Consider the following 24,270-nt stretch of genomic DNA (forward strand, 5'->3'; position numbering starts at 1 on the left):
CCCACCCTAGCCACACCCGGGGCCTCTCCTTCCTGCCAGAAACCACCCTCCGACCCTTCAACATAAGCCATCCCTCCCTTGTTCCTATCACTCTTCCCAACTCCACGCTGAGCTTTCTGGGATGGGGGACGTGGCCCAGTGCCTCCCAAGACCGGCCTGCTATCTGGCCCTGAATTAAGGTTCTCCTGAGGCCGCCCCAGGAGCCAATCCCAGAGCGTTAAGGACGGAGAGGGAACGGGAGAGTGGTGGGGGGGCTCAGTGGGAGCCCCGGCTCCTGAAGCTCCCCCACCCCCACCCCCAGCACCGAGGCCCCCTCCCTCCATTGCTGAAGAAGAGGCAATAGGAGCTACAGCCGCCTCCTCCCCCCTCCCTGCCGGCCCGCTGCCTCCTCGGCTGAGCCAGCAGGTTGTCTTGGCAACGGGAGGCGGAGAGGAGATGCGCTGAGGGATGGAGGTGTATGTCACCGAGGAAGCTGCCGAGCCCCACGCCCCAGGCCCTTGAAGGTACCGCAGACCCCCTCCCTTCCCCCTCCCCCTGCCCTCTCCCCTAGGCTTCCCCACTCTATCCAGAGTGCTTGTTTCCCTGAGGAACGCTCCCCTCCTCCCAGCCCAGCGACTCCCACCCATTCCTCCTGAGCCACCTCATTCCAGGCCCCTGTCCACAGCTGTCCTTCCTGGCAACCGCTCATTCCAGCCCTGCCTCTGGGGACCCTTGCACCGGAAGGCAAATATCCTGGAATGGGGTCTTGGGGGGTGGGTGGCGCATGAAAACAGGGAAGGAACCGAGATAGTGGGAAAAATCAGGAATCCTAAAGGGCTACCTGGCACTTGGTCTCCTGGAGAGGGGGGAGGGAGGCTGTGCAGCACTAGGGTGGGGACAGGGCAGTAAGGGTGGGGTTGAAGGGACCGAAAGCTGAGAGGCCGGCCTGGTTGTCCAGAGAGGCCTGGTTCCCCTCTGCTAAGGCTGTGGCCCGCTCCTGCCACATCAAAAGTGCACCTCCTCCTGCATCATCTCCTGGCCTTTATTTCATGGTTCGATGGATCCTGCGTTTCTCTCCCACTCCCAGGCTTTCTAGTACCTTTCCACAGGCCCCTCTCCCGCCTCTGGCCTACGTCCAGCAGCTAAGCCCAGATTCTTTCCACTCTTCCTCAGCCACTCGGCTACCTGCCTTTTTCATTTCTCCTTTCTTTCTGGAGCCCATCCTTCAGGATTCATTCTTCTCTGTCTCCCACTAACCCAGACACATCCCCCCCTTCCTGTCCCTACCCACCCTCTCCGGTCCTCTTCTCTTTGAGAAAGAGGTCCCAGGGCACACTCTCACTTGTCCTCTCAAGACCCTCCCCCCTGTGGTTTTTCCATTCAGATACCCCAGAGCCCCCTCCCCAGATTCTAGATTTCCCCAACGACAGCTGATACCATCAGCTGACCAGCTGTGGGCAGCGGTTACCAGGGCAACAGTAAGGGCTGCCTAGATAGGCAAGTCTGCACAGAGGTGGAGAGGAGGCCGGGCTGGGGCCAGGGTCAGCTGGCCGGACTCCCTCCCCTGCTCCCGGGGGTCACAAATGAACCAGGCTCTGCTCTAAGCCCAGAGGGAACCAAAAGGCCAATGACAGGGGCCTGGAGTCGGGGAGGTTTTCCCAGAGACATTCCTGTAGTTCAGTGCTGGGACCTGGACATCACCTGGTGAGAGCTTCTCTTTTGAAGACCCCGCCCTGGAGTGAGCTTGGGGTCCTTCCCACTCACCACCACTGTGCTCTGTCCCCGGGGGATTTGGGTTACCCAAGGGCCAACCCGGTCTCTTGTGCTGCGGACCTGGTTTCTCGAATCCTCCTATCCTGTCCTCCCCAGGAGAGGGTTAATCCTTGGGTAACCAATTCTGGCAACTAGCCCACACCCCTGCCCCTCACCATCTATTCGCTTTAGCACCCCAGGGAGGCAGGGACCCCAGAGGCCTCTGTGGTGCTGGTAGGTGATGAGTGGGAGATACAGGTGCTTGGGGAAACTGGGTGTTGTCACCCCTCTGTTATCAGTAGAGCCCCTTACCCCTGACTCAAACTCTGGCTGTTTAGGAGGCTGGAGGGGCTGTGTGTGTGAGCGTGTGTTGCAAAGTTGGGGGTGGGTGTGGGAAAGGGAAAAAGGCCAGCGGCTGGCCGAGAGTCTGCTTCCGATTCTGCTTCGTCATGATGCCCAGTTAATGGTCCTCTTGTTTGAAATGGATTGAGCTGCAGCAAGCGAGGTGGAAGAGCAGACACACAAACACACACCCGCAGGCCAGTGGCCACACGCTATCAGCTGGAGGTGGGGAGGGTGCAGGGGTGGGTGGGAGCCAGCGGCCCGCCCACCTGGCCGCCTGCCCGCCCCGCCTGGCCTGCCCACCGGCGCACACACCCGGCCCTGGGATTGCGCGCCAGGCTGGCGGAGAAGCAGGGTGGCGGCGAGGGGGTGGGGGCCCAGAAGGGTAAGTCCCCTCCTTCCCCGGCTACCCACCCACTCACCCACCGCAAGCCGGCGTTTTTCTTGTTATTTGTGCTCTGGGAAAGCACGCCGGGTTCCTGGAAGAGCCGCCTGTTACCTGGGCTCTCAGGAAAAGCCGCAGCCCCAGGATCTGCGCCTGCCCCTGCCCCCACCCTGGGGCCTCAGAGCATCTGGGCCACCCTGTCCGGGAAGAGGTAGGTGGCAGGGTCTCCCGCCTCTCTTCCCCTCTGTGGGCACTTTGGCCACAACACCCTCCTAGAAGTGAGGCTCTGGGTGGTGGCAGGGGTCCCGGGGTGGGGGTGGGGGTGTCAGCTATGGCCCCTTGTTCAGTGGGAGAATGGGCCGGACCCTGGGACTATCTGGGTTTGATCTGACCCAACCGCCTTCTGATTCGGGGAAGAGGGGCTGGGGTGTCACATGCTGCCACCCAGGGACCCCTTCCCCTAGCTGTGCTGGTCAGAAGTCCAAGTGATGGGGGTGGAGGCTCCGCCTTGAGTAGGCTGGAGAGCTGTGCCATTTTTGCTGAGTGGTGGAAGGGGAGGGGGCGTTGCCCGTCTCCCGCCACCATGCCACAGATGCTCTTGTGGGGGGGGGAGCAGTTCACTCAGAGGCCTGAATGCCATTGGTGTGGGGACTGCTCCTTGCGGGGAGGGGCCTGAGGAGCCTCCTTCTAGCCCTCAGCTGGCCAGGCTGGGGTGAGGACCAAATGCAGAATGAGGCTGGGTGGCAGGGCATGGCCACAGGCCTGACCACGATGCTCTTGGTGCCGGCTGTTGAAGTGCTTGCAGGGGCTGGGGGCCGAGCAGACACGCAGGCCTCCAAGGATCGAGGCACCCCCTTGCTAGCTCTGCCCCTCCCTTGGCCTGGCAGGCCAGGCACCCTTTGCCGGGCAGGCACACCTGGTGGTTCTTTCCCAGGGCACTGGGTTGCCGAGTTTGCCAGAGGCAGGGGTGCAGGGACAGGTGTAGGAGAAGGCAGGCAGTCTTGCTTTGGGAAGGGGTGGGGCCCAGGAACCACCCACGGGATGGGTAAGTGGGCGCTCTGTGCCGGGGACGGGGTGTCAGCATGTGGGGTGGGTGGCTGTGAGCGTGAAGAACCGGAGCCAAGGGGAGGATCGGTGGGTGGCGTGAGTGGGTGTCAAAGGCACCGCGTGTCAGCGTGGGGGGTGCCTCACTGGGAGAGCTGGGGCGTGCGTTCTGCAACCATGTTTCGGCAGGGGCTGCCTGTGTGGGTGAAGTGCCTGTGCCCACGGGGGAGGCTGGCCTCTGCGCTGCTGGCCTCGCTATGGCCACATGTCCAACGCCGGGGCCAGCCTGTCCACCTGGCGGGGTGTAGGTCTGAGGAATTCCTCGATCAGAGCTTACGCGTGTGTGTCATGACCAGAATAGGGACGCCCCCAGGATTCAGAACGCTGAATTTGGGAGGCAATCTCCCTTGCATCTCCCCCAGCCCTATCAATCAACTTGTACAAGTGACATCACAACCCGCCAACAGGACCAACTATAAATAGAGACCAGAGCAGGAACAAGCTGAGGACCAAGCAAGCCTGAGGGGCTGGGAGGGGGGACACAGAAAGAGGGCCTTCTTCCGGGGTGTGCAGAGAGAGGATACAGAAACCCAAGCGAGAGTGCTAAGAGAAACTGTGTGCATATTTGGGGGGGGGGCTGGGGGAGGAAGGAAGGGGACGCCCGGGCCCGCTCCTGCTGTCATCAGAAGCAAACGGGGAGCAGGGCCTTGAGCAGGTGGGTTTCCAGGCTGGGACCCTGCTTCTGGGCCCACCTGCCCCTGCCTGATGCTTCACCAGAGTGCGAGAGGGTGCTGTTCAGGGTTAGCATTAGAGGAACCCCAACCCTAGTCCTAGCAGATAGAGGAGGGCTTAAAAATGGGGGTTCGGGAGAAGCATAAAATGAAAGGAGGGGAGTGGGAGCTGCATCAGGCTCAGAAAAGGCGCAGGCGCAGGCTTGGCAGAGGTTAAGAGATGTTCTGATGAGCCACCGGCCCAGAGCAGGGCGATTTTGGGGGCGATTGTGGGTGCCCCCTCCCCACGCACACACAGACACAGACCCCACCCTCAGGGTATGCCGGGGGCCTCCCCTGTTGGGCTGGTCTGCTCCCATCCACCCTTCCCCTCTCCACCCTGGTATGCTGTTTTAGGAACTGGTGACCTAGCAGGATCCTGCCTTTATTTCTGGCATTGAGTTGTTGCCACAGTAACTGCGGGGGTGGGGCTGGGAGGGAGAGAGGGTGAAAGGGAAGCAAGCAGAGCCAAGGGAAGAAAGATGAAGAAAGGAAAGAAAAAGGGAATGGAAAGCAGAAGGAGCGAGACGGGACCCGGAGGCACAGGCAGGCCGGCCCACTGTGAATGAAACTGGTGAAAACGGAGAGAGGCAGAATGCTTGCCCACCTACCTGACCCCCGCCCACAGGGCCAGCTCAGCCATTTCGCAACTCGTTTACTATGTGCAAGGCCGGCCTCCAGCCTGGCTTGTCCCTGCCCCAGGGCACAGAGCCCGCGTCCCCCAGCCTCTCTGCTCCTTGTCCACAGGCCAGTCCAACGAAGCAGGATTCTGGTGGCTCCACGGTATAAGGTTAGCACACGGGACCCCAAATCCCAAGTTCAGATGAAAGTGAGATCTTTGGGGACCCATTGAAAAGAGCATTCATTGGCTTTGACCTGAGACAGACCTGGGTAGGAATTCCAGGTTGGCTTCAATGGGCCGAGGCGTGGGGGGCATGGGGGGGTGGGACAGGTCAATCTCTCAACCACATTTTCATCTCCTAATTGGGAGACATGAGCTTTGGTGAAGCTAGAGAGGATGGGTGAAAAGAAGAAAGCCCGTGGCACAGAGCAAGAGATGGTTGGTTTAGAACAGGGCGGGAAGCTGGACTAGAGGATACCAGGCTGCGGTTCTGCCGGCTGAGCCTTCATTTCCGCAAGTCCAGGGAGCCAAGGCCGGCTCAGCCCCTACCTGTAGCGGCGCCCATGGGAATGGGTGGGCGGGCCTTATCATCAGGGCCGAGCGGCTCTAGTTGCCATGGAGACGGGGCGGGCGGTGTGAGGTGGGGCCCGGCTGGGGGCTCAGATAAGGCGCGGCTGCACAGCTGGGGGAGGGTGGGTCCGAGATGGAAGAACTGGGCGCCGCCGGGGCAGCGGAGAAGGCCCTTCCGCCACCTGGGCTGGCTTTCCTCCGCGGCTCTTTCCCTTTCCTCCCTTCGCGCCCTCCCTTCCTGCTGCAGTCTGCCCTCTCGGTCCGTCCACGGGAGGCCGCCCGGGCCTGGGAGCGCACGAGGGGTGTGCACGGGTGCGGACGCGCGAGGAAATTGGCTTTGGGGGAGGGGCTACGAGTGGGTGGAGTAAGCGTTTGCGGGGCGTGATGTGATTTGGGAGAAGGCAGAAACACTCTCCCTTTCTTTCCCTCCCCCTTTTCCCCCTCCCCTCCGTCCCTCCCTCTCTCCCTCTCCCCCCACCCCACACTCCTACTCCACCCCAAAACATTTTCCCGGCTGGCTTAATATTTAACGAGTAAGACCTTCACTCCTCAGGGTTAGCCCCAAATTAAAATGCCGTGTCCCTGGAAGGGTAAGACATTAACAATTTCCGCAGCGTGCTTTCTAACACACCAGGCGCTGGGGTGCAGGTTCCTGAAGGAATGTGGCTCAGGGCAGAAGGCGAGGAGACCCAGCCCAGGGGATGGGCACGGCGCTGTGGCCAGCTGTGGAGAAGAAGGGGCAGGGGACAGAGCAGGGACATCATTATTCTGAATCGTCTTTCCGAGTGGCTGCGTCTGTGGGACAGTATTCGTGCACGGGCGAGTGGGGGTCTCAGTGCAAGACCTTGTAACCTGTGACCTGGCTCATCTTGGACCCCTCCTCTCCCTCTCTGGGCAGTGACCACTCTGAGAGGCAGTCATTACCCCACTCTGTACCCACCCGCAACTGGTGTTCGAGGGCAGGGTGCCTGGGCCACCTCCAGGTTCAGCCTGAGGCTCCAGGACACGAAGAAGCTCTCCATTCTCCCCCCACTCCCCCACGCCACACTCCCCCCCCGCACCCCCCCACCCCCCCGACTGTTCCGGTCCTTTCTACTCTCTTCAGCCTCTGCCTAACCCACCTGTAGGGTCTGTACATGACCTTATCTCTCACTTTTCCTGGGAAAATAGAAGCCTCCCGATCGGCCCGCTCCTAAGGCCCCTAGATTGCCGTTACCCAACTTTCCCTTTCCTCTCCTTTCAGGGAAGCTCGGGCTTTCTTTCCAAAGGTAGTCCTTCACTTGGGCCTGGACCCAATCCCTCTCCCCTTCCCCTGCTGGGACCTTCCGCCCTCAAGTGTCCCCCCTCTCCTGCAGCCACAATTTCTTCTTCTCTACTCTTCACTCTCCACTGCCTACAAACGTGTTCAGGTCTCCCTTTTCCTAAAAATCCTTCAGCCAAGCTCACCTCCTGCAAACCCCTAACCCCTAACCCCCTCCTGCCCTTCTGTCACACTTCTTGGAAGTGCCCCTCCCCCTGCCTGTACACCCTGGCCACCTCTCCCCACCCCCATCCCTAACAAGGAGGCCTCACTATTCCTCTGCAGATGCTCTCAGAAGCCACCAGGGCTTGACATCCAAACTGGCGAGCTGTCACTCCTTTCTGCATGTCTTGCCTTCTCTAGGCGATGGACTCCTGGCTTCATGACATCCTTTCTCAACCCCCCTATCCCTCCCCACAACTCTTTCTCAATGTTTATGGCACACTTACTGTGTATTAGGTCCTTTACTGAAAATACAAAGAATCACTAGATACACTCCCAGCCCCTCAGGGACCTGGCCATCTAGTCTTCCCCCTCCCTTTCATGCCATCTCCAGCTCCCTTTTTCTTCTAGTCCCCTAGCGTTTCCCAGGATGCTGGTTTTTGACCTTCTTTCTCCCTTGGCAACCTCATAGGGCAGACTACCACCTCTAGCTCAAATGGCTCCCAAATTTCTGTTGCCAGCTACTGCCCCCACCTCAGCCTCAACTGGCAAGAAGTGAACTCATTGCCTCCCCTTCTCCTGTCACTGCTACCTGTTCCTCCCCAGCGGTGAGGGGTGGGGGCGGGGGGGGCTGTCTCCAGATCATGTTCTGTTTTGCACATTCTGCCTCTAGGATTCCTCCCACTTGGCCCTTTCCATCTTCGGCCCCAGGCCCGAGTCTAGAGCCTCACAATCCCCTGCCTGAACTACAGCCATAACTTCCTGGCTGGTCTCTCTGTGGACCGCCTCTTCCTGTCTATGCCATCTCCCAGCCTGCAGCCTGATTCATTTTCCCAAAGCACTGCTTGGATCCGTCACTTCTTTGTTTTAAAAAATGTTTCTAAGCATTCCATAGTCCTAGTTGCCCACAGAATACATTCGGAATCCCCTAGTCTAAGTTCAAGGCCTCTACAAATCTGGCCCCCAACCTCCTGCCCCAAACCAGTCTCAACCTCATGAGCTCCTCGGTTCAGCTGTATTTGCTGTCCCCAGACAGACCCAGTGCTTCCCCTTGTCTCCAGTTTCCCTCATTCTCTTTCAACGATCCCTCTTTTAGTTTTTGCATGATCTCAAACCGGGCATCTTTCAAGGCCTGCCTTAAACACTTCCTCCTCTAAGAAAACCTTTTTATTTTCCCCTCTTGACACCCCAGCAGGAGTGATTCCTCTCTCCTGTGACCTCTCACAGCCCTTTATACTATCTTATCAGGCACACATAATTTTCTGCTTTGCGCAGGCGTTATCTATACATATGGCCTCATTTCTGGAGGGGCAGCTTAGCTCCTTTGACTCATCTTTCTGTTCTCCATAACACCACAACGCTCTGTGGTCATTGCAGAACAGGCGCTCAGAAAGTAGTGAATGAATGGATAAAACAATACATGACTGGGTGGGCGGGTGGATGTATATGGGTGGATGAATGAGTGTTTGCCTCTTGGCTAAGCCAGTGTATAGCTAGTTTGACAACGTCTGTTAACAAAGTAAAGATGAAATAGGAGTGAGAGGCAGCTAACGGCTCTTTGAGTATGTGCTAGAGTTTATTCCAGTCCTCACACATCTAGTTAAAAGCATTACAAAGTGAGTGTTAAGAAAGCAAGAGAAGGTTGAAGCTCTGGAATGGAGCCCTTCCATGGGCACCTAGTCCCCAGTGTGACTCTGATGGCCAGAGTCTTGTCTTGGAGAAGCCTTGGCTCTAGAATTCCAAAAAGACTTGAGAACTGTGGCAAATGCTAGTCTATCCCCACAGTGAACCTGACACAGTACTACGGAGGCACTACGGAACATGCCAATGCTGAAGACACAGTCACTGTCACCTCCACGACTCTGGACAAGTTTTTCACCTCTCCGAGCCTCGGTTTTCTCATCTGTAAAATAGGTCTACCTTATAGGATTGTTGGGGGGATGAAACAAAACAATCCTTGTAAAGTGCTTATCAAAGTACCCGGCATGAGCATTCAAAAAATGATAGCTATTATTATTGTTGTAGAAATTAGCAGTCATCCTAGTTAGCGAGAAAACACGTCAGGCAACATAATCAAGGACTAAGTTATATGATTCTCTTTTTAAGTCCCACTGGAATTCAGAGAAGAGTTTGTCAATGAGGACTAGAATAATAGGGGAGGCCTCCAAGAGGAGGAGGGTTTAGCATGGCCCTTAAAGGATGGGTGGGATCTGGGAGATGAGAATAGTGCAAGAGCCTGCACAAAAGCAGGGAAGTGGGAGTGAGGGCTGCTGGTGCAGCACGTAGGTGGTGGAGAGACATCAGAAAAACAGCCTGATACAAAGTAACAGGTGATAAAATTGGGAGCACCAATGACCTCAAGTCTTTCATGACCTTCTGTGGCAGAGTGGCTACAGAAAGCCATCTAAGTTTATCAGTCCTCAGGGAGATAGAAAGAATAAACACTCTACATAAAATCTATGTGTTAAACACTTCACATGTTGTAACTTACCTAATCATCAGAGCAACCCTATGACCCAGATACTATTGCCACCTTCCATTTTATGGATGAGGACGTGAGGCACAGAGAGGGTAAGTAACTTGCCCAAGGTCACACAGCTTCTGAGTAGCAGAGTCTCCTCTCCCCAGGCATTCCAGTCCAGAGTCCATGCTCTTAACCACTACACGACTGCTGCTTCTTCCCCGTACGTTCTGTAGTCATCAGCTCTCTTCACTCTATGGCTTACTGCCAGCAGTTGGAAGACAGTTCCACGGCCACCATCACGTCAGAAACTCAGCCAGGCGTTCATTGAATGGTTACTTTTATTTATTTATATACATTTATTTAGTTTATTTATTTATTTTTGGCTGCGTTAGGTCTTCATGGCTGCACGTGGGCTTTCTCTAGTTGTGGCGAGCGGGGGCTACTCTTCGTTGCGGTGTGCGGGCTTCTCATGGCAGTGGCTTCTCTTCTTGTGGAGCACGGGCTCTAGGCACGCAGGCTACGGTAGTTGGAGCACACGGGCTTAGTTGCTCCGCGGCATGTGGGATCTTCCTGGACCAGGGCTCAGACCCGTGTCCCCTGCATTGGCAGATGGATTCTTAACCACTGCGCCACCAGGGAAGTCCCACTGAATGGTTATTATGTGTCTGGTCCAGGGGTGTGTGGGGAGGAGGGGAGGATTGCTAAGGGAGTTACTGAGGCAGGAGACCTGGGCTGTGGCCCCAGGGAACTCCTGCTCTCCTGCTGCAGACAGGACTCAACTTCTTAGGAACCAAGAGAGGGCAGTGCCAGCCTGGAGGCCTTCCTGCTGAACTAGGGGGCCCTGACTTGCAGCAAAGTAGCACTTCAGAGGGCAGCCTCAGCTCGAGGATTCCGAGATGGTGGGGAGCTGGGACGTGGCCTTGACCCCAAAGGTGTTTTACCAAATGCCTGCAAGTGGGATTGCCTGCTGTACAGGGACAGGCACATGGGGATGTGGCTCCCTCCAGCCCCCTCCTCCCTTCTCCACTGGGAGAGCGGCAGCCCCCAGCCAATGACCTGAGCGCTTCCCACCAAATCGCCTTCGCTGTGTCCTCCCCTCCCCCTATTGCCGTCTCATAGTATTACTAAGTCCCTCTGTGTTCAACCTGTCTGGGCCATGAGAGAGGGGGGCACCGTGGACATAGATTGAGGGGAAGGAGCTCAAGGGCACCAACACAGCGCCAGGGAAAGGCCACGTCAGAGGCCGAGACGAGTGAGAACCTGGGTCTGAAACTGACCCGCAGCCCCGGCAGGGCAGGTGTGAGGAAGCAGGGATGTGTAGGCTGCCCTGGGAACGGCTGAGCCCTGCCGTCATTTCCTTTCCAGCCGGAGAACAATGGCTCAAAAACTAGTGCAGCCCGTCCACCTTCCCGTCTCGCCGCGGGCCACATGCGACCTCCGGTCCCCGCGGCTGAGCGAACGGAAAGCCGGAGCCCCGCTCCCCGGAGACACGCGGGGCCAGAGGGGGCTGCCCTCGCCCCCGCCCTCTGAGATCGCGGGGCCCGACAGCCCCGGCTGGCACGTTCTCCCTCCCCTTCCAGGCCCTGCACTCGCCCAGCAGCCTGGAGAGTCACCGAGGGATGAGGACGCCACAGCCCGGGGGAGCACCCTTTCTGCTCTCGCGGCCCCGAGCGCGCAGCGCCCAGGAGCCGGATAGAGCCTGACGCCCTGTCGTCTCCCCTCGCGCACAGGGCTCTGCGAGTGATCCGGCCGCCCAGCTCCCTGCTGCATGGAACGGCTGCAGAAGGTGCGCGGGGCTACACCCACGCCGGGGCAGTGGGGTGCCGGGGGCACGCCGTGGGGGCCAGGCTCCCCGCGGAGGGTCAGGTCGGGAGTCGAGGATGCCACCTGGTGGTTGCCCGCGGCGCCGCACCCCGGGGCCCCAGAGGCCTAGAGAAGCCCTCCCCTGCCCCAGCCCCCTCCCTCCGGCCCGGCCCTGGCACCCACACACATTCCCACCCGCCCGCCTTCTCGCTCTCCCCAGCAACCACTTACCTCCCCTGGGAGCGTCAGCTCCTCCCGAGGCTCCAGTGTTCCCGGCTCTCCCTCCAGCATCGTGGTGAGTACCTCTCGGCCACCAGCACCCTCAGGCTGGGAGGAGGGAGGGGCGGGGCGCACGCTGGCTGCGGGGCAGCTTCACTCAAATGATGATGATCCTGCCAGGGCTGGCAGGCAGAGAGAACCCCAGATCCAGAGAAGGTTCTGCACACCCCCTCCTGCTGGTCTGGTACTGTCTCGTTGTACCCAAAGGGCTAGGTGAAGGACTATCATTGTTTCAAGGTGACCCTCTAAACCCTTAAAATGACAATCATAGAACTATTAACTTCCAGGAGCTGACATCTAAAACGGTTGCCCATCTTCTTCCTAATAAACTGCAGGTCTGGCTTGTAGGGCCAGTATTCTAGGGGAGGCTTTTGACACCTCTGTTCCATGTGTACCATTTCCCTTCAGGCCAAGATGGACAATCAGGTGTTGGGCTACAAGGACTTGGCTGCCATCCCCAAGGACAAGGCCATCCTGGACATCGAGAGGCCTGACCTCATGATCTACGAGCCCCACTTTACCTATTCTCTGCTGGAACACGTGGAGCTGCCCAGAAGCCGGGAGGTAAAGGGTGGGAGGTTCCTCTTGGACAGGACTTGAGGGAAGGGCTCCCCCAGCCACACTGGGTGGGAGGCAGAATCCCTCTCATGCTTTCTTTCCTGGAGGCCAGACTCCAAAACAAGAAGTGGACCTGTGCACAGGAATCACCAGTCAGTTGAACTGGGTGTTTGTGCAGAGCAGGCAGAGATGGGCTGGCGGCTGGAGGCTAGCTCCAGGTGGAGAGCAGGGGAGGCCATGTTTGAATGGTAGCCACACAGAGCGGGGTCCTGTAGGAATGGGGTGGGACTGGGCAGAAAGTGAGCAAATTTGTGGAAAGCACTCAGGAACACTGAGCTTGGAGGCCGGAAGTCCTAGCTGAGTGTGACCTGTGCAACGGTGTGGTCTCAGTTTCCCTCCTATAAAATAGAGGTGATACCTTTACCCATCCACCTCACCAGGTAGTCAACTGCACGAGATAACGCAGGACAGGTACTTTGTACACTGTGTTGGAGAAAGGGGCAGTGTCATGGCTGAGCAGAGAGACGGGGCCAGGCTGTGGGGAGACTTAAATGCCTGACAAGGGGCCCGGACTCCATCCTGGATGCTGTGGGTCTTGTCCCTTCCCCTTGTTGCTCATTGGCTCTGAGGTCAGAGCCACAGCCCCTCCAGCTGGCCCTCAGAGCACATGCATGCTGCTCCAAGATCCTTGGCTTCTTCTGCTTCTTCGTGGGTCCTAGGGAAAGACTCAGGACCCTGTCTAGGGAGAGAGAGGACGGAGGGCCAGCCCTGGGAGCTGGCAAGGACTAAGAAGAGGTGGCCCAGAAATTGGCTGGGCAGTTGCAGAGTTGAGTGTGGGGGGGTGAAGTGGCCCACCTGGGGTCCTAGGGACAAGGGTTTAATCCCACCCTTGTGGCTCTGACCAGCCTCCTCTCCATTCACAGCGCTCGCTGTCACCCAAATCCACATCCCCCCCACCATCCCCAGAGGTGAGTCTGCCCCGCACCTGACACTTGCTCGGCCCTGCTCTGACCGGGCTCAACCCCCTTCCCCACACACATCCAGACTGGGCTTGGCAGAGCCTAGGGGGTGATGGAATCAGTGGACCTTGTCCCGTCACTGGCCCATCTACGTCTGACCCAGGATCTCTTTTAATCCTTTTTCCTGGGTCAGGCAGCATCAGCAGGTCGAGTCCTTGGATAGCCTTCCTCTGCCCTGGGGTTGGGGGCGTGTGGGCTGCTAGGGTGGGAGGATGGAGATGGTGGAGGGGGTGGGGTGGGGGACCTGGGAGCTGCAGTGAACCGTACTTCTGCTCTGCAGGTGTGGGCGGAGAGCCGGTCCCCTGGAACCCTCTCTCAGGCTTCAGCCCCAAGAACCACTGGCACACCCCGGACCAGCCTGCCCCATTTCCACCATCCTGGTAGGTTTTAGTGTCAGCATGGCTGCATCCTTGCCCTAGGACCTCTTTTTTTCCTTCAGGAACCCAAGCCCCTTACTCTCAGTCCCCCACTCTCTGGAGTATATGCACACCACAGAACTGGCCGGACCCCCAGATGCCAGACCCCAGGCAGAGCTCCCAGAGGTGGTGGGCCCTGCTGCATCCTCCCCCCAACCCAAACAGAGAAGTGCAAAAATCCCAACCCCTGAGGGGTAATTTCAGGATCTCCGGTTCTGTCTTGGCTCTTGGCAGGAGCCCCTGAGTTTCCTGCCTTCTTCCAACCCATGTCTCCATTCCCTTCTCTGACCCAGTCTCCCCACCATCCTCATAGCCTCCTTCTCATCCACTCTTTCTCCCTCCCCACAGAGACCACCCGCCCAGATTCCAACATCTACAAGAAGCCACCCATCTACAAGCAGAGAGGTGAGGGTTCCCCTGACCGACCAGAGCCCCCTTTTCGCCATGTGCCAGGAGGCTGTCCTGAGGGTGGGGGGGTGATGGGAAAACAGATGTTCATGACGGCGTGTAAACTGCCCCATGCTCTTCCTTGTGTGTTGCTTTTACACCCAGGAGCTCACGGGTGTGAAGAGGGAGAGAGGAGGGAGTGGGGGGCTAAGGTGGGAGGTGGCCTCCGGTGGGGGAGGGTGTGCCCGGGCTGACCTTGACCTCCCCCCGCAGAGTCCACAGGAGGCAGCCCTCAGAGCAAGCACCTCATTGAAGACCTCATCATCGAGTCGTCCAAGTTCCCTGCAGCGCAGCCTCCCGACCCCAACCAGCCAGCCAAGATCGAAACGGACTACTGGCCGTGCCCCCCATCGCTGGCCGTTGTGGGTAGGCGAGACTGCTGGAGAGGGAGAGGGAGGCCCTGCTGAAGCCCCAGGAACCCCCCCACCACCACCTGCATGAACCTTCCAGGCTCCTGCTCCCCCGTCCCCTGCAACCCCATCGCTCTTGGCATAAGCGGCCCTGCTTGTTAGCCATTTACCCGCTTTCCGTTCATTTCTTTGGCTGCTCAACAGACATTTGTCGAATTTCTACTATGTCCCAGTCTCTGGAAAGAGAAAGAGGAATGAGACAAGGTCTTGACCCCCAATCGCTTTCAGTCGTATGAGCATGTATTGCCCACCCAGCTTCACCGCAAGACTAGAAAACGTTGCATTTATTTTATAATAATAATTTGCAGTGTTCCCTTCAAGGTGCAGCCCCGGGGTATGCACAAAGCAGCCCCTGGCAGATGCTCGTTGAGCACGCGGTTGATTGACTGATGTGCCTGCTTTTGTCCGTATTTCCCAGAGACAGAATGGAGGAAGCGGAAGGCTTCGAGGAGGGGGGCAGAGGAGGAGGAGGAGGATGACGACGATGACTCTGGGGAGGAGATGAAGGCTCTCAGGGAGCGTCAGAGAGAGGAACTCAGTAAGGTAGCGTCTTGCTGCCCCACCCGCATCCCTGGGCCACCCTGGGGATAGAAGTTCCATTCTGATCTAAATGGGTACATGTCTGAAGAGCGTCCTGGCGAGAACATGTGAGGAATTCCCTTTCATTGCCAGGATGTCAGGCTGCTGCTTTTGAAGGGACACTAGGATTGCATGTTGCTTTAGGGGGACACCATTTACTGTTAGGGCCAAAAGCACAGAAAAGGGTGGTCTTGCCAGTGCCAGGCTTCAGCAGGCGGAGTAGTTCATGGGACGAGGAGAAAGGAGAAAGTAGGCTGCTGGCCTCCAGGGGAGGAGAGAGGGTGTAAGGAGTTAGGGAAAGGCCACTGATGGTGGCATGGGCTTGTGCTCTGGGCCTTGTGACCTGGGATGCAGAAGCCCCTGGGGCAGAGTTACACTGAGCGGCTCTGACTCCTTGCTCTCGAGGGTGGCCAGACCCAATGTGGCAGAGCTTGTGACCAGGACAGGCTCCATGGGCTCCAGGCACCACACAGCCCCTCAGGAACTCTGTCCCCACTTCTGCCTTGGGTGGACCCAACTCTGAACCTTTTGGAGATGAGAAACAGGTATTGACGCCTTGGATCCATCTTCCTTTCTCCTTGCCAGGTTACTTCTAACTTGGGAAAGATGATCTTGAAGGAAGAGATGGAAAAGTCATTGCCTATCCGGCGGAAAACCCGCTCTCTGCCTGACCGGACACCCTTCCATACCTGTGAGTGTCACCAAGGGGGCTCAGAATCACCTGGCCAGACCCTGAGGCCAGAATCAAATAGTCTGCTGAGTTTGTCTGTCACACGCCCAGCACTGTGCTACTGTGGGTATAAGAGACATAGACGTTTCAGTTGCTGGCTCAAGGCTCTGGCGCTCTCCTTAGGGCAAGAGTACCAGTCATGGAACAAGATGAGATGACAAAGGATGGCATCAGCTAAAGCAGAATTAGCACATTTTGTTTAATTCAGCAAACATTTATTGGCTGTCTACCATGTTCTTGGCCCTGAGGATATAAAGAGTAAAACACTATAGTGCTGTCTTCCAGTGGCTTCTGGTCACGGGGAAAGTGACGTGGAAACTGGGGTGTCAGTGCAGCATAGCAGGTGAGAGGTACACTTCAAGTGCTTTGAGAGGACGCTGATAGGGCCTGGGTCCCAGAGTTGGAGTCTTGAAGGACAAGACAAAGTGAGTGGGGGAGAAGGGTAGCACAGACCCCAGGGACAGTGTGGGAGCAAAGGCCAGGAGCAGCAAACATCCGGCCAGCAGAGAGGACCTCCAGGAGCCTGGAATTACAGCGCACGGAGTGTGCTCTGCGGTCGCTGGGGCTTTGGTGCCATGCTGCTCGTCACTGAGGCTAACCTGGGCTTCCTTCGAGCATGATGGCTGGAGAGGAGGGGGGCAGTTCTGAGAAGCCCAAACTGGAAGCTACAAGGCCTCTAAGAGCCTGGCCTCGGAAGCCACAGGGCATCCTTCTACTGCCTTCTGACGGTCAGAGCAGCTCCCAGGCCACCCAGACACAAGGGAGAGGAAAGAGATTCTGCTTCCTGCTGAGAGGAACCAGCCAAGGGCACACAAGCTGGGAGTTAACGTTGCGGGCCATCTTCGGAGACAGTCTACCACACTTTGCAATCATCTGGGTAAGGGCTAAAAATATACGTAGGTCCAGAGAAGAGGGAATGGGTTTGAGAACTATACAGGCACAGTCTGTATAGAAATAGCCCCGAAAGTACAATTTTTCAACTTTACAATGCTGCGAAAGCAATATGCATTCAGTAGAAACTGTAGGTCCAGTTTTGAATTTTGACCTTTTCCCAGGCTAGTGATGTGCGGTACGATGCTCTCTTGGCTTTTTTTTTTTTCTTCTTCTTTTTTTTTTTGGCCGCACCGTGCGGCATGCAGGATCTTTGTTCCCCGACCAGGGATTGAACACGCGTCCCCTGCAGTAGAAGCGCAGAGTCTTTTTTTTTTTTTTTTTTTTTGCAGTACGTGGGCCTCTCACTGTTGTGGCCTCTCCCGTTGCGGAGCACAGGCTCCGGACGCGCAGGCTCAGCGGCCATGGCTCACGGGCCCAGCCGCTCCGCAGCATATGGGATCTTCCCAGACCGGGGCACGAACCCGTGTCCCCTGCATCGGCAGGCGGGCTCTCAACCACTGCGCCACCAGGGAAGCCCAAGCGCAGAGTCTTAACCACGGGACAGCCAGGGAAGTCCCACGATGCTCTCTTGAGATGCTGGGCAGTGGCAGCGAGCCTCAGCTCCCTGCCAGCCACATCATCATGACGGGAAACAGCCCATACACTTACAACCATTCTGTACCCAGACCACCATTCTGTTATCCACTTTCAGTACAGTATATGCAATAAATTACATGAGAGGTTCAACACTTCATTGTAAAATAGGCTTTGCCCACCTGCAGGCTCATGTAAGTGTTCCGAGCCCATTTAAGGTAGGCTGGGCTGAGCTCTGATGTTCAGTAGGTTTGGTGTATTAAATGCATTTTTTTTTAAGTTTTTTTTTTTTTTTTTTTTGCTGTACGCAGGCCTCTCACTGTTGTGTCCTCTCCCGTTGCGGAGCACAGGCTCCGGACGCACAAGGCCCAGCAGCCATGGCTCACAGGCCCAGCCGCTCCGCGGCATGTGGGATCTTCCCGGACCAGGGCACGAACCCGTGTCCCCTGCATTGGCAGGCGGACTCTCAACCACTACGCCACCAGGGAAGACCTTAAATGCATTTTTGACTTAACCATGGGTTTATCGGGACGCGACCCCATCGTAGGTCGAGGAAGATCTGTAGAGGAGATGGAATCAACTGGACTTAGTGGCTGATTGGATATGGGTGGTGAAGGAGAGACAAGTTGGGGTTTTTGTCTTGGGTGCTGGGTGATGACAGACCTGGGGCTGAGATCATGAAAGAGGCAGGTTTCGGGGGAAAGACGACGAGACTGTTTTGGGACGTGTTGGGTTTTAAGTGCATGTAGGTGGGAGCTGAGTTGACTGAGTTGGAAGCTTGAGGCGCAAGTCAGGGCTCAAGCAGAATCTTCAGCTTATACGTGGTAGTGGGACCGTGAGAAAAAAATCCAATTGTGTAGAAAAGGAGGAGGGAAGGTCAGGGTGCCGAGGGCTGTTCCTTGGAGAGCACTCACACTACAATCCCCTTGGAAGTTTGGCTGGGAGGAAGTCAGAAGTGAGACCCAGCCTCAGGATGTGGGAGGCTGGCCTTGAAAGGGTCGGGGACTTGGCTTTGGGAGCAGGCCACATCAGAAGTTGAGGTTCGGGACTTCCCTGGGGGTCCAGTAGTTAAGAATCCAAGCTCCAACCTGAACAATTTCAGAAGTACGGACAGGCGTGTCATTCTGACGTAAGAGTAACATTGAAATTAATGGTCACTTTCAAACATAAAAAGGCAATCTAGAAATCATTAGGAGTGAAAATTTTATACACTTTAGGGACTTCCCTGACGGTCGAGTAGTTAAGACTCTGCGCTTCCAATGCAGAGGGCACGGGTTTGATCCCTGGTTGGGGAACTAAGATCCTGCATGCTGCATGGCTAGGCCAAAAAAAAAAAAGAGAGAAGTTGACGTCGTCTGCTGAGCACACAGAGGGTGAGGCTTGGTGAGAGTGGTGAAGGTTCGGAACAGCTTCTGCTGGGAAAGGGAACTGATGAGAGGCTTTAGGGTCTGTAGTGATGCTAAGGTACACGTTGTGGGCTTCATCTCCATCGCCTGCGGGCAAAAGGGGAGCCCTGGGTTGATGCAGGGTTAGAGTTTGGGTGCTGCTGAGTGTGGGTGAAAGTGGTTATGTACCCACCCATGGGTCAAAGGTCAGGGGGACATGGGGGATCAAGACACTGGAGGTTCCCCATGATATTGACCGGCAGATGTGCCAGGAATGCAGCTGAGGGAAAGCTGCAAACAAAAAAGGGCACTGTGGCCGCAAAGTGTGATACCCAGGCTTCAGTGTCAAAGCAAAGCGGTTGTGGACGACAAGATCCAGGGGCTGGCCACTGGAAGGGGTTGCATGCTGTGGAGTGGAGGTGAAAGCCACTGGGCTGGGGGACTCAAGGAACCGTTAAGGCTCCTATATGGCTGGGACATCCATAGGGTCATCGAAATGATATTTCACCAGGATGATATTTCAGTGTGGGTGGGAAGAGCTTCTAACAGGCCTTTTTAGAGAATGTGGAATGAACAGTTAAGGCCTGAAGAAGGAGGCAGAGAGAGAGATGCCCCGAAGGCTGGATTCAGTCTTCATGCTCCACCAGGATTTGCTAGTTAGGCAAAATTACCTCTTTTTTTTTTTTTTTTTTTTTTGTGGTACGCGGGCCTCTCACTGTTGTGGCCTCTCCCGTTGCGGAGCACAGGCTCCGGACGCGCAGGCTCAGCGGCCATGGCTCACGGGCCCAGCCGCTCCGCGGCATGTGGGATCTTCCCGGACCGGGGCATGAACCCGTGTCTCCTGCATCGGCAGGCGGACTCTCAACCACTGCGCCGCGAGGGAAGCCCAAAATTAGCTCTTTAACGTGCATTTGGCCTTACAAAGTTGAGTAGCGAAATGTCTGCCTCAGGGTCACTGCTGGCATCCTTGAACTTGTATGGGATCAAAGGTCATATGATTGCATAGGTTACTCTCTATAGCTGATCAACCTGAGGTTCTGGACTTCCCTGGTGGTCCAGTGGTTAAGAATCCAAGCTCCAACCTGAATGATTTCAGAATTACGGACAGGCGTGTCATTCTGACTTAAGGGTAACATTGGAATTAATGGTCACTTTCAAACGTAAATAAGCAGTCTAGAAGTAATTAGGAGTGAAAATCTTATACACTTTAGGGACTTCCCTCGCGGTCCAATAGTTAAGACTCCGTGCTTCTAATGCAGGGGGCACGGGTTCAGTTCCTGGTTGGGGATGCCATGCAGCATGGCCAAAAAATTTTCAAAACAAAAATCTTATCAGTCAGTTGAGGGAGAAGTGTGTACTTATCACAGAAGAGAAGTGCTTCAATAATGAGGGTTGTGAAAGCAGACAATTTTCTACACAAAAATAAGAAGCATTAAGGAAAAAAAAACACGAGGGTCCCCAAAACACATTTTGTTCTCACCAAACTTCCAAATAACATATTTTATTAAAATGTTTGAAGAAAACAATTCTTCCTTATACTTTTGAGTCCGTCCAGGCTAAACCTTCACACAAAAAATGCTGGTCAAAACAATTGCTATACCATGCCAGCAATTTCTAGTCATTGGAGATGAAGGAATTTTGAGATTAGTGCAAACTAAGAATCCTTCTAGGAAAACCTGTTACGGAAAACCAGTTTTCTTGAATTATAATCTGCGGTGCTTGAAAGCTTAGTGATATTATTGGACGTCAAGTTGAAAGTGACATCTGGTCATGCAAATGTCAAGTCCAGTGACTGCGGTGCCATCTAGCAGCTGAAAGTGCTGGGAAAACTGCAGCTTCTGTTTTATAACATCAAGCATTTGAAATTTGATTACCAACATTGCTAAACATAAAATTGTAATCATTCGATTGTTTTGACTAAATTTTAGATTTATTTTCATATTCCAGAGGTTCATTTTATGATGGTGAGCCTCATCATCTGACTATCATTGACTGACTATCAATTTGAACACTCAGACATTTAGCCCAAATGTCTGTTTTGTGCATGTCTGTTAGAGAGAGGGGAGGCATTGGGGATAGTTCAGAGCTGTCAGCACGATGTCACCTGCTGAACGTTATGGGCAGGAGCTGGAAGCCAACAGAGGCCCACCGGATTCCCCCAAGTCCCCCCTCCACTGCCCTGCCCCTGGCAGGGGAGGCCAGCGAATGACCCTCTGGAATGACTGTCAGGCCAAAGGGTCTGAGACAGGGCCTCCTGCTCTCTTCCAGCCTTGCACGTGGGAACATCGAAGTCTTCTTCCCTCCCCGCCTACGGCAGGACCACCCTGAGCCGGGTAAGGTCCCAGGACGGAGGTCACAGGCCTCATGGGAAGAGTGTGCGTGTGGGGCCCGTGAGGGACTGAGCTACGTGGGCACCCGGGGGGAGGGGGCGGCCAGACCCTTACAGTAAAGGGGGACGATGTGGAACGCTCCAGCTTCCTCTGATTCCTTCGTGTCCTTTCCAGCTCCAGTCCACAGACTTCAGCCCATCCGGGAGTGAGACCGAAAGCCCAGGTGAGAGGCAGGGCCGACCTGATGCTGGGAAAGGGGCTCAGGAGGCCCCTGGGGCAGCCCGTGTCGCCATGTGGGCAGGGCTCTGTGGCTGGAGGTCCGGGAGGCTGAGCTGGCAGGTTTGGGAGCCTGCTGACCTCAGAGCTGCCTCTGAACAATGGCTCTTGTCTCCCACAGGCCTGCAGGTGAGTGCCTTCTGGAGGGAAACACGTGGAGCACGGAAGCCATGGATGGACGGGGGACTGGCAGTGTTGGGGGAGGGGTGCGGGGTTACGGAGTCACCTGGTGAGGACATAAGAAGCCTAGGGTAAGGCTGGGGAGGCCTCCCTGCCCCACTCTGGCTCACTGCGGCTTTGGTCTCCCCAGAACGGAGAGGGCCAGAGGGGGAGGATGGACCGGGGGATCTCCCTTCCCTGTGTGCTGGAGCAGAAGGTGAGGGGCAGGGGCAGGGGCATAGGCAGGGGGTGGTGGGCAGGGGACAGAGCCGTCTCCATCGGGGGCGGGCCAGCTTGGGGAGAAGCCAGGGACGTGAATGCACTGAGGGGTCCTGCTGGCTGAGGATGGGAGGGGCAGCACGGAAGTTGGGGGAGTTGGATGGCAAGGTGGCATGAGCCCCCGTGGCCCCTGCAGGCTGATAAGGGGGCCTGGGGAATGGAGGGGGTTACGCTGACGGGGACCTCGAAGAGCCTGATACTTACTGCCCGCCTCCCGTCCCCGCCAGGTCTATCCTTACGAAATGCTGGTGGTGACCAACAGGGGGCGAACCAAGTTGCCTCCAGGTGTGGATAGGATGAGGCTTGAGGTACGCAGGGAGAATGTGCTGGGTGGGTGAGGGGCTACTGGCGGGGCAGCCTCCCCTGCCCGGTGTGGGGGAAAGTGGCCCAGCCCCACCCTGTGCCTCCTGTCCCTACACTGCCTCTGTGTGTCCCCCTTGCAGAGGCACCTGTCAGCAGAGGACTTCTCAAGGGTCTTTTCCATGTCTCCCGAAGAGTTTGGCAAGCTGGCTCTGTGGAAGCGAAACGAACTCAAGAAAAAGGCCTCTCTCTTCTGATGGCCCCCACCTGCTCTGTGACTGACCCTCACGCTTGCTGCTTCAGGGCTCTGGAGCTGGGGGCACTAGACCCCAAAGCATCATCTCTGGGGGCCAGGCGGGTGGGGCAGAGGTGGGGTTGGCTCCGTTGCCCAGGTCGAGGGAGAGCAAGGCCTCTGCAGTGCTGGGGTTTTGGGACGTGGACCTCCTTCCCCATGATGAGCTGGGGCGGGGGGGCCCTTCTCTCATCCCTGGTCCTCGCTGCACAGGGCAAACCCAGCGTGCACTCCAGCACACGCAGAGTTAGTGTCTGCACCCTCTCCCTGCCCCCACCCCCATGTGAAGGTCCCCAGAAGAGAGTGGTAAGACATGAACATGACACTTAGTGGTCAGGCCTGTCTGCTGTCCTGACCAATGGGTGGGAAGAACCCTCGGGCCTGGTAGGAGGCACGTGAGGGTGGGAAGCAGCCACGCAGGCAGAGAGCTCCCAGGACCCTGTGTGTACCCAAGCACTCCTCCGCAGCTCACCTGGGACGGGTTCCCCTGCACCTGGGCCTCCCGCCTCTCAGCCTCCAGCAGGGAGGCCACCCAGCCCTCCAGCTCACCCTGTCCTCTCCTTGTGACCCCTAAGCTTCGAAGCCTCTTGCTCCAGCCCTGAGGCTTCCCTAGAAGCCTTGGCTTAGAGTGGAGATGTCGCGTATACAGACCCCCAGCCCAACATCAGCCTTCAGGCTGAGTCGGCTAGAATGCTACCTTCTAGCATCCAGGTCCCGGGCAGAGCCCAGGCCTTTGGGCTCCCCTGGATGGGATGAGGAGCCAGGCTTCGAGTCCTGGCTACCGGGTTCCACCCACACCCCTGCATCCCCCGCCATGCTCTCTAAAGAATGTAATTTATTGGGGCACCCCCCAGCTGCTTTCCTCACCTAACTCTCTGCCCTACCTTAATCACGCTCCCAGCTTTTCTTCTCTCCAAATACACGTGTATATAATTATATATATATATATTTTTTGCCGGGGTCTGGGTTTTGTTCCTGCCCAGACCCCGACATCCCTTTCCACCATGTGTGTGTGATAATGCTGGGGGAGGGGGACTCTGCTTGGAATTAAAAGGTTGCATCGGGGCCCCAAATCTATTTGTTCTTTTTTTTTCTTTTTCTTTTTTGTTTTGTTTTGTTTTTGTTTTTTTGTGGTACACGGGCCTCTCACCGCTGCGGCCTCTCCCGTTGCGGAGCACAGGCTCCGGACGTGCAGGCCCAGCGGCCGTGGCCCATGGGCCCAGCCGCTCCGCAGCACATGGGATCCTCCCAGACCGGGGCACGAACCCGCGTCCCCCGCATCGGCAGGCGGACTCCCAACCACTGCGCCACCAGGGAAGCCCTTATTTGTTCTTTATGAGCCACCAGATCTGAGTGAGAGGGACAGGTGATGCCAGGCTGAGAAAAGCCACGGAGCGAGGGTTCAAATGGCGGGGCACACATCCTACCCTCCCCCATCCCTGGGCCAGAAAAGTGGGGGCAGTCTAGAAGGTCCTGTCTGCCTCCTCTCCTTCAGGGGCTGTGCAATGGTGACATGGATGAGGGGACAGAAACTCACACTCTGGAGCATGAATACAGAGCCAGCTGGGAGAAAAGGCTCTGCCCTTCACTGAGCCCCTAAATGCACCCCCTTGGCGGTCAAGCTCATCAACAGCCGACATGGTTGTACCCCTCCAGGTCTATAATACTCACAGTTCAATGGGGAGGCCAAACACCCAGTAAAGGTCAACTGTGTAGGAGTGGACAGTGAGCTGATTGTCGAGGGTCGGTGGGGGGGAACTAAGGGGTGGAGAAATGATGGGGGAAATCTAGCAGGAGCAAGGGTCAAGTGGAGGCCGAGGGAGCAGGGGTAACTTGGTCCTGGATGACTTGGCAGGACCGCCCAGGGGCCGTAGACTTGGAACGGGCCTGCTGAAGTGGGTGGAGGGGGTGAAGACTGGATTGGAAGATCAGAAGGAGGACTTTGGGTGTGAGGGCTGGCGGGGATGGGGCCAGCTCACCTGGGGGGAACAGAACCTGGGTTTGGGCACCTGAAGAGGTATGCAGTCCAGAGGACCCGGTGAGTTGGAGGGGGCCCTGCGTGTGAACCCAAGACTGGACCTGGCACCTGAATCAACTCTCCTGCCCTTGGACGAGTTTCCAGCCCCTTTGGCTGAAACAAAAGCAAAGTGG

At 56.6% G+C, this 24,270-nt stretch overlaps 1 protein-coding gene across 1 annotated transcript; it reads left to right on the top strand.

Moving 5' to 3' along the window:
* The first annotated feature begins 459 nt into the window (after positions 1-459).
* DMTN (dematin actin binding protein) lies at positions 460-23,834 on the top strand. Its single transcript, XM_081237542.1, is given in 16 exon segments — positions 460-503; positions 10,971-11,176; positions 11,414-11,488; positions 11,881-12,036; positions 12,954-12,998; positions 13,330-13,429; positions 13,814-13,870; positions 14,126-14,278; positions 14,741-14,865; positions 15,487-15,592; positions 20,752-20,816; positions 20,988-21,036; positions 21,211-21,337; positions 21,339-21,465; positions 21,755-21,835; positions 21,971-23,834. Coding segments are annotated over 15 exon segments (1,398 nt in total). The 5' UTR covers positions 460-503; positions 10,971-11,158; the 3' UTR covers positions 22,085-23,834.
* The last annotated feature ends 436 nt before the right edge of the window (positions 23,835-24,270 follow it).

Source organism: Mesoplodon bidens (genome assembly GCF_964165515.1).
Source record: "Mesoplodon bidens genome assembly, chromosome: 6".
In the NCBI taxonomy this organism is placed as follows: Eukaryota; Metazoa; Chordata; class Mammalia; order Artiodactyla; family Ziphiidae; genus Mesoplodon; species Mesoplodon bidens.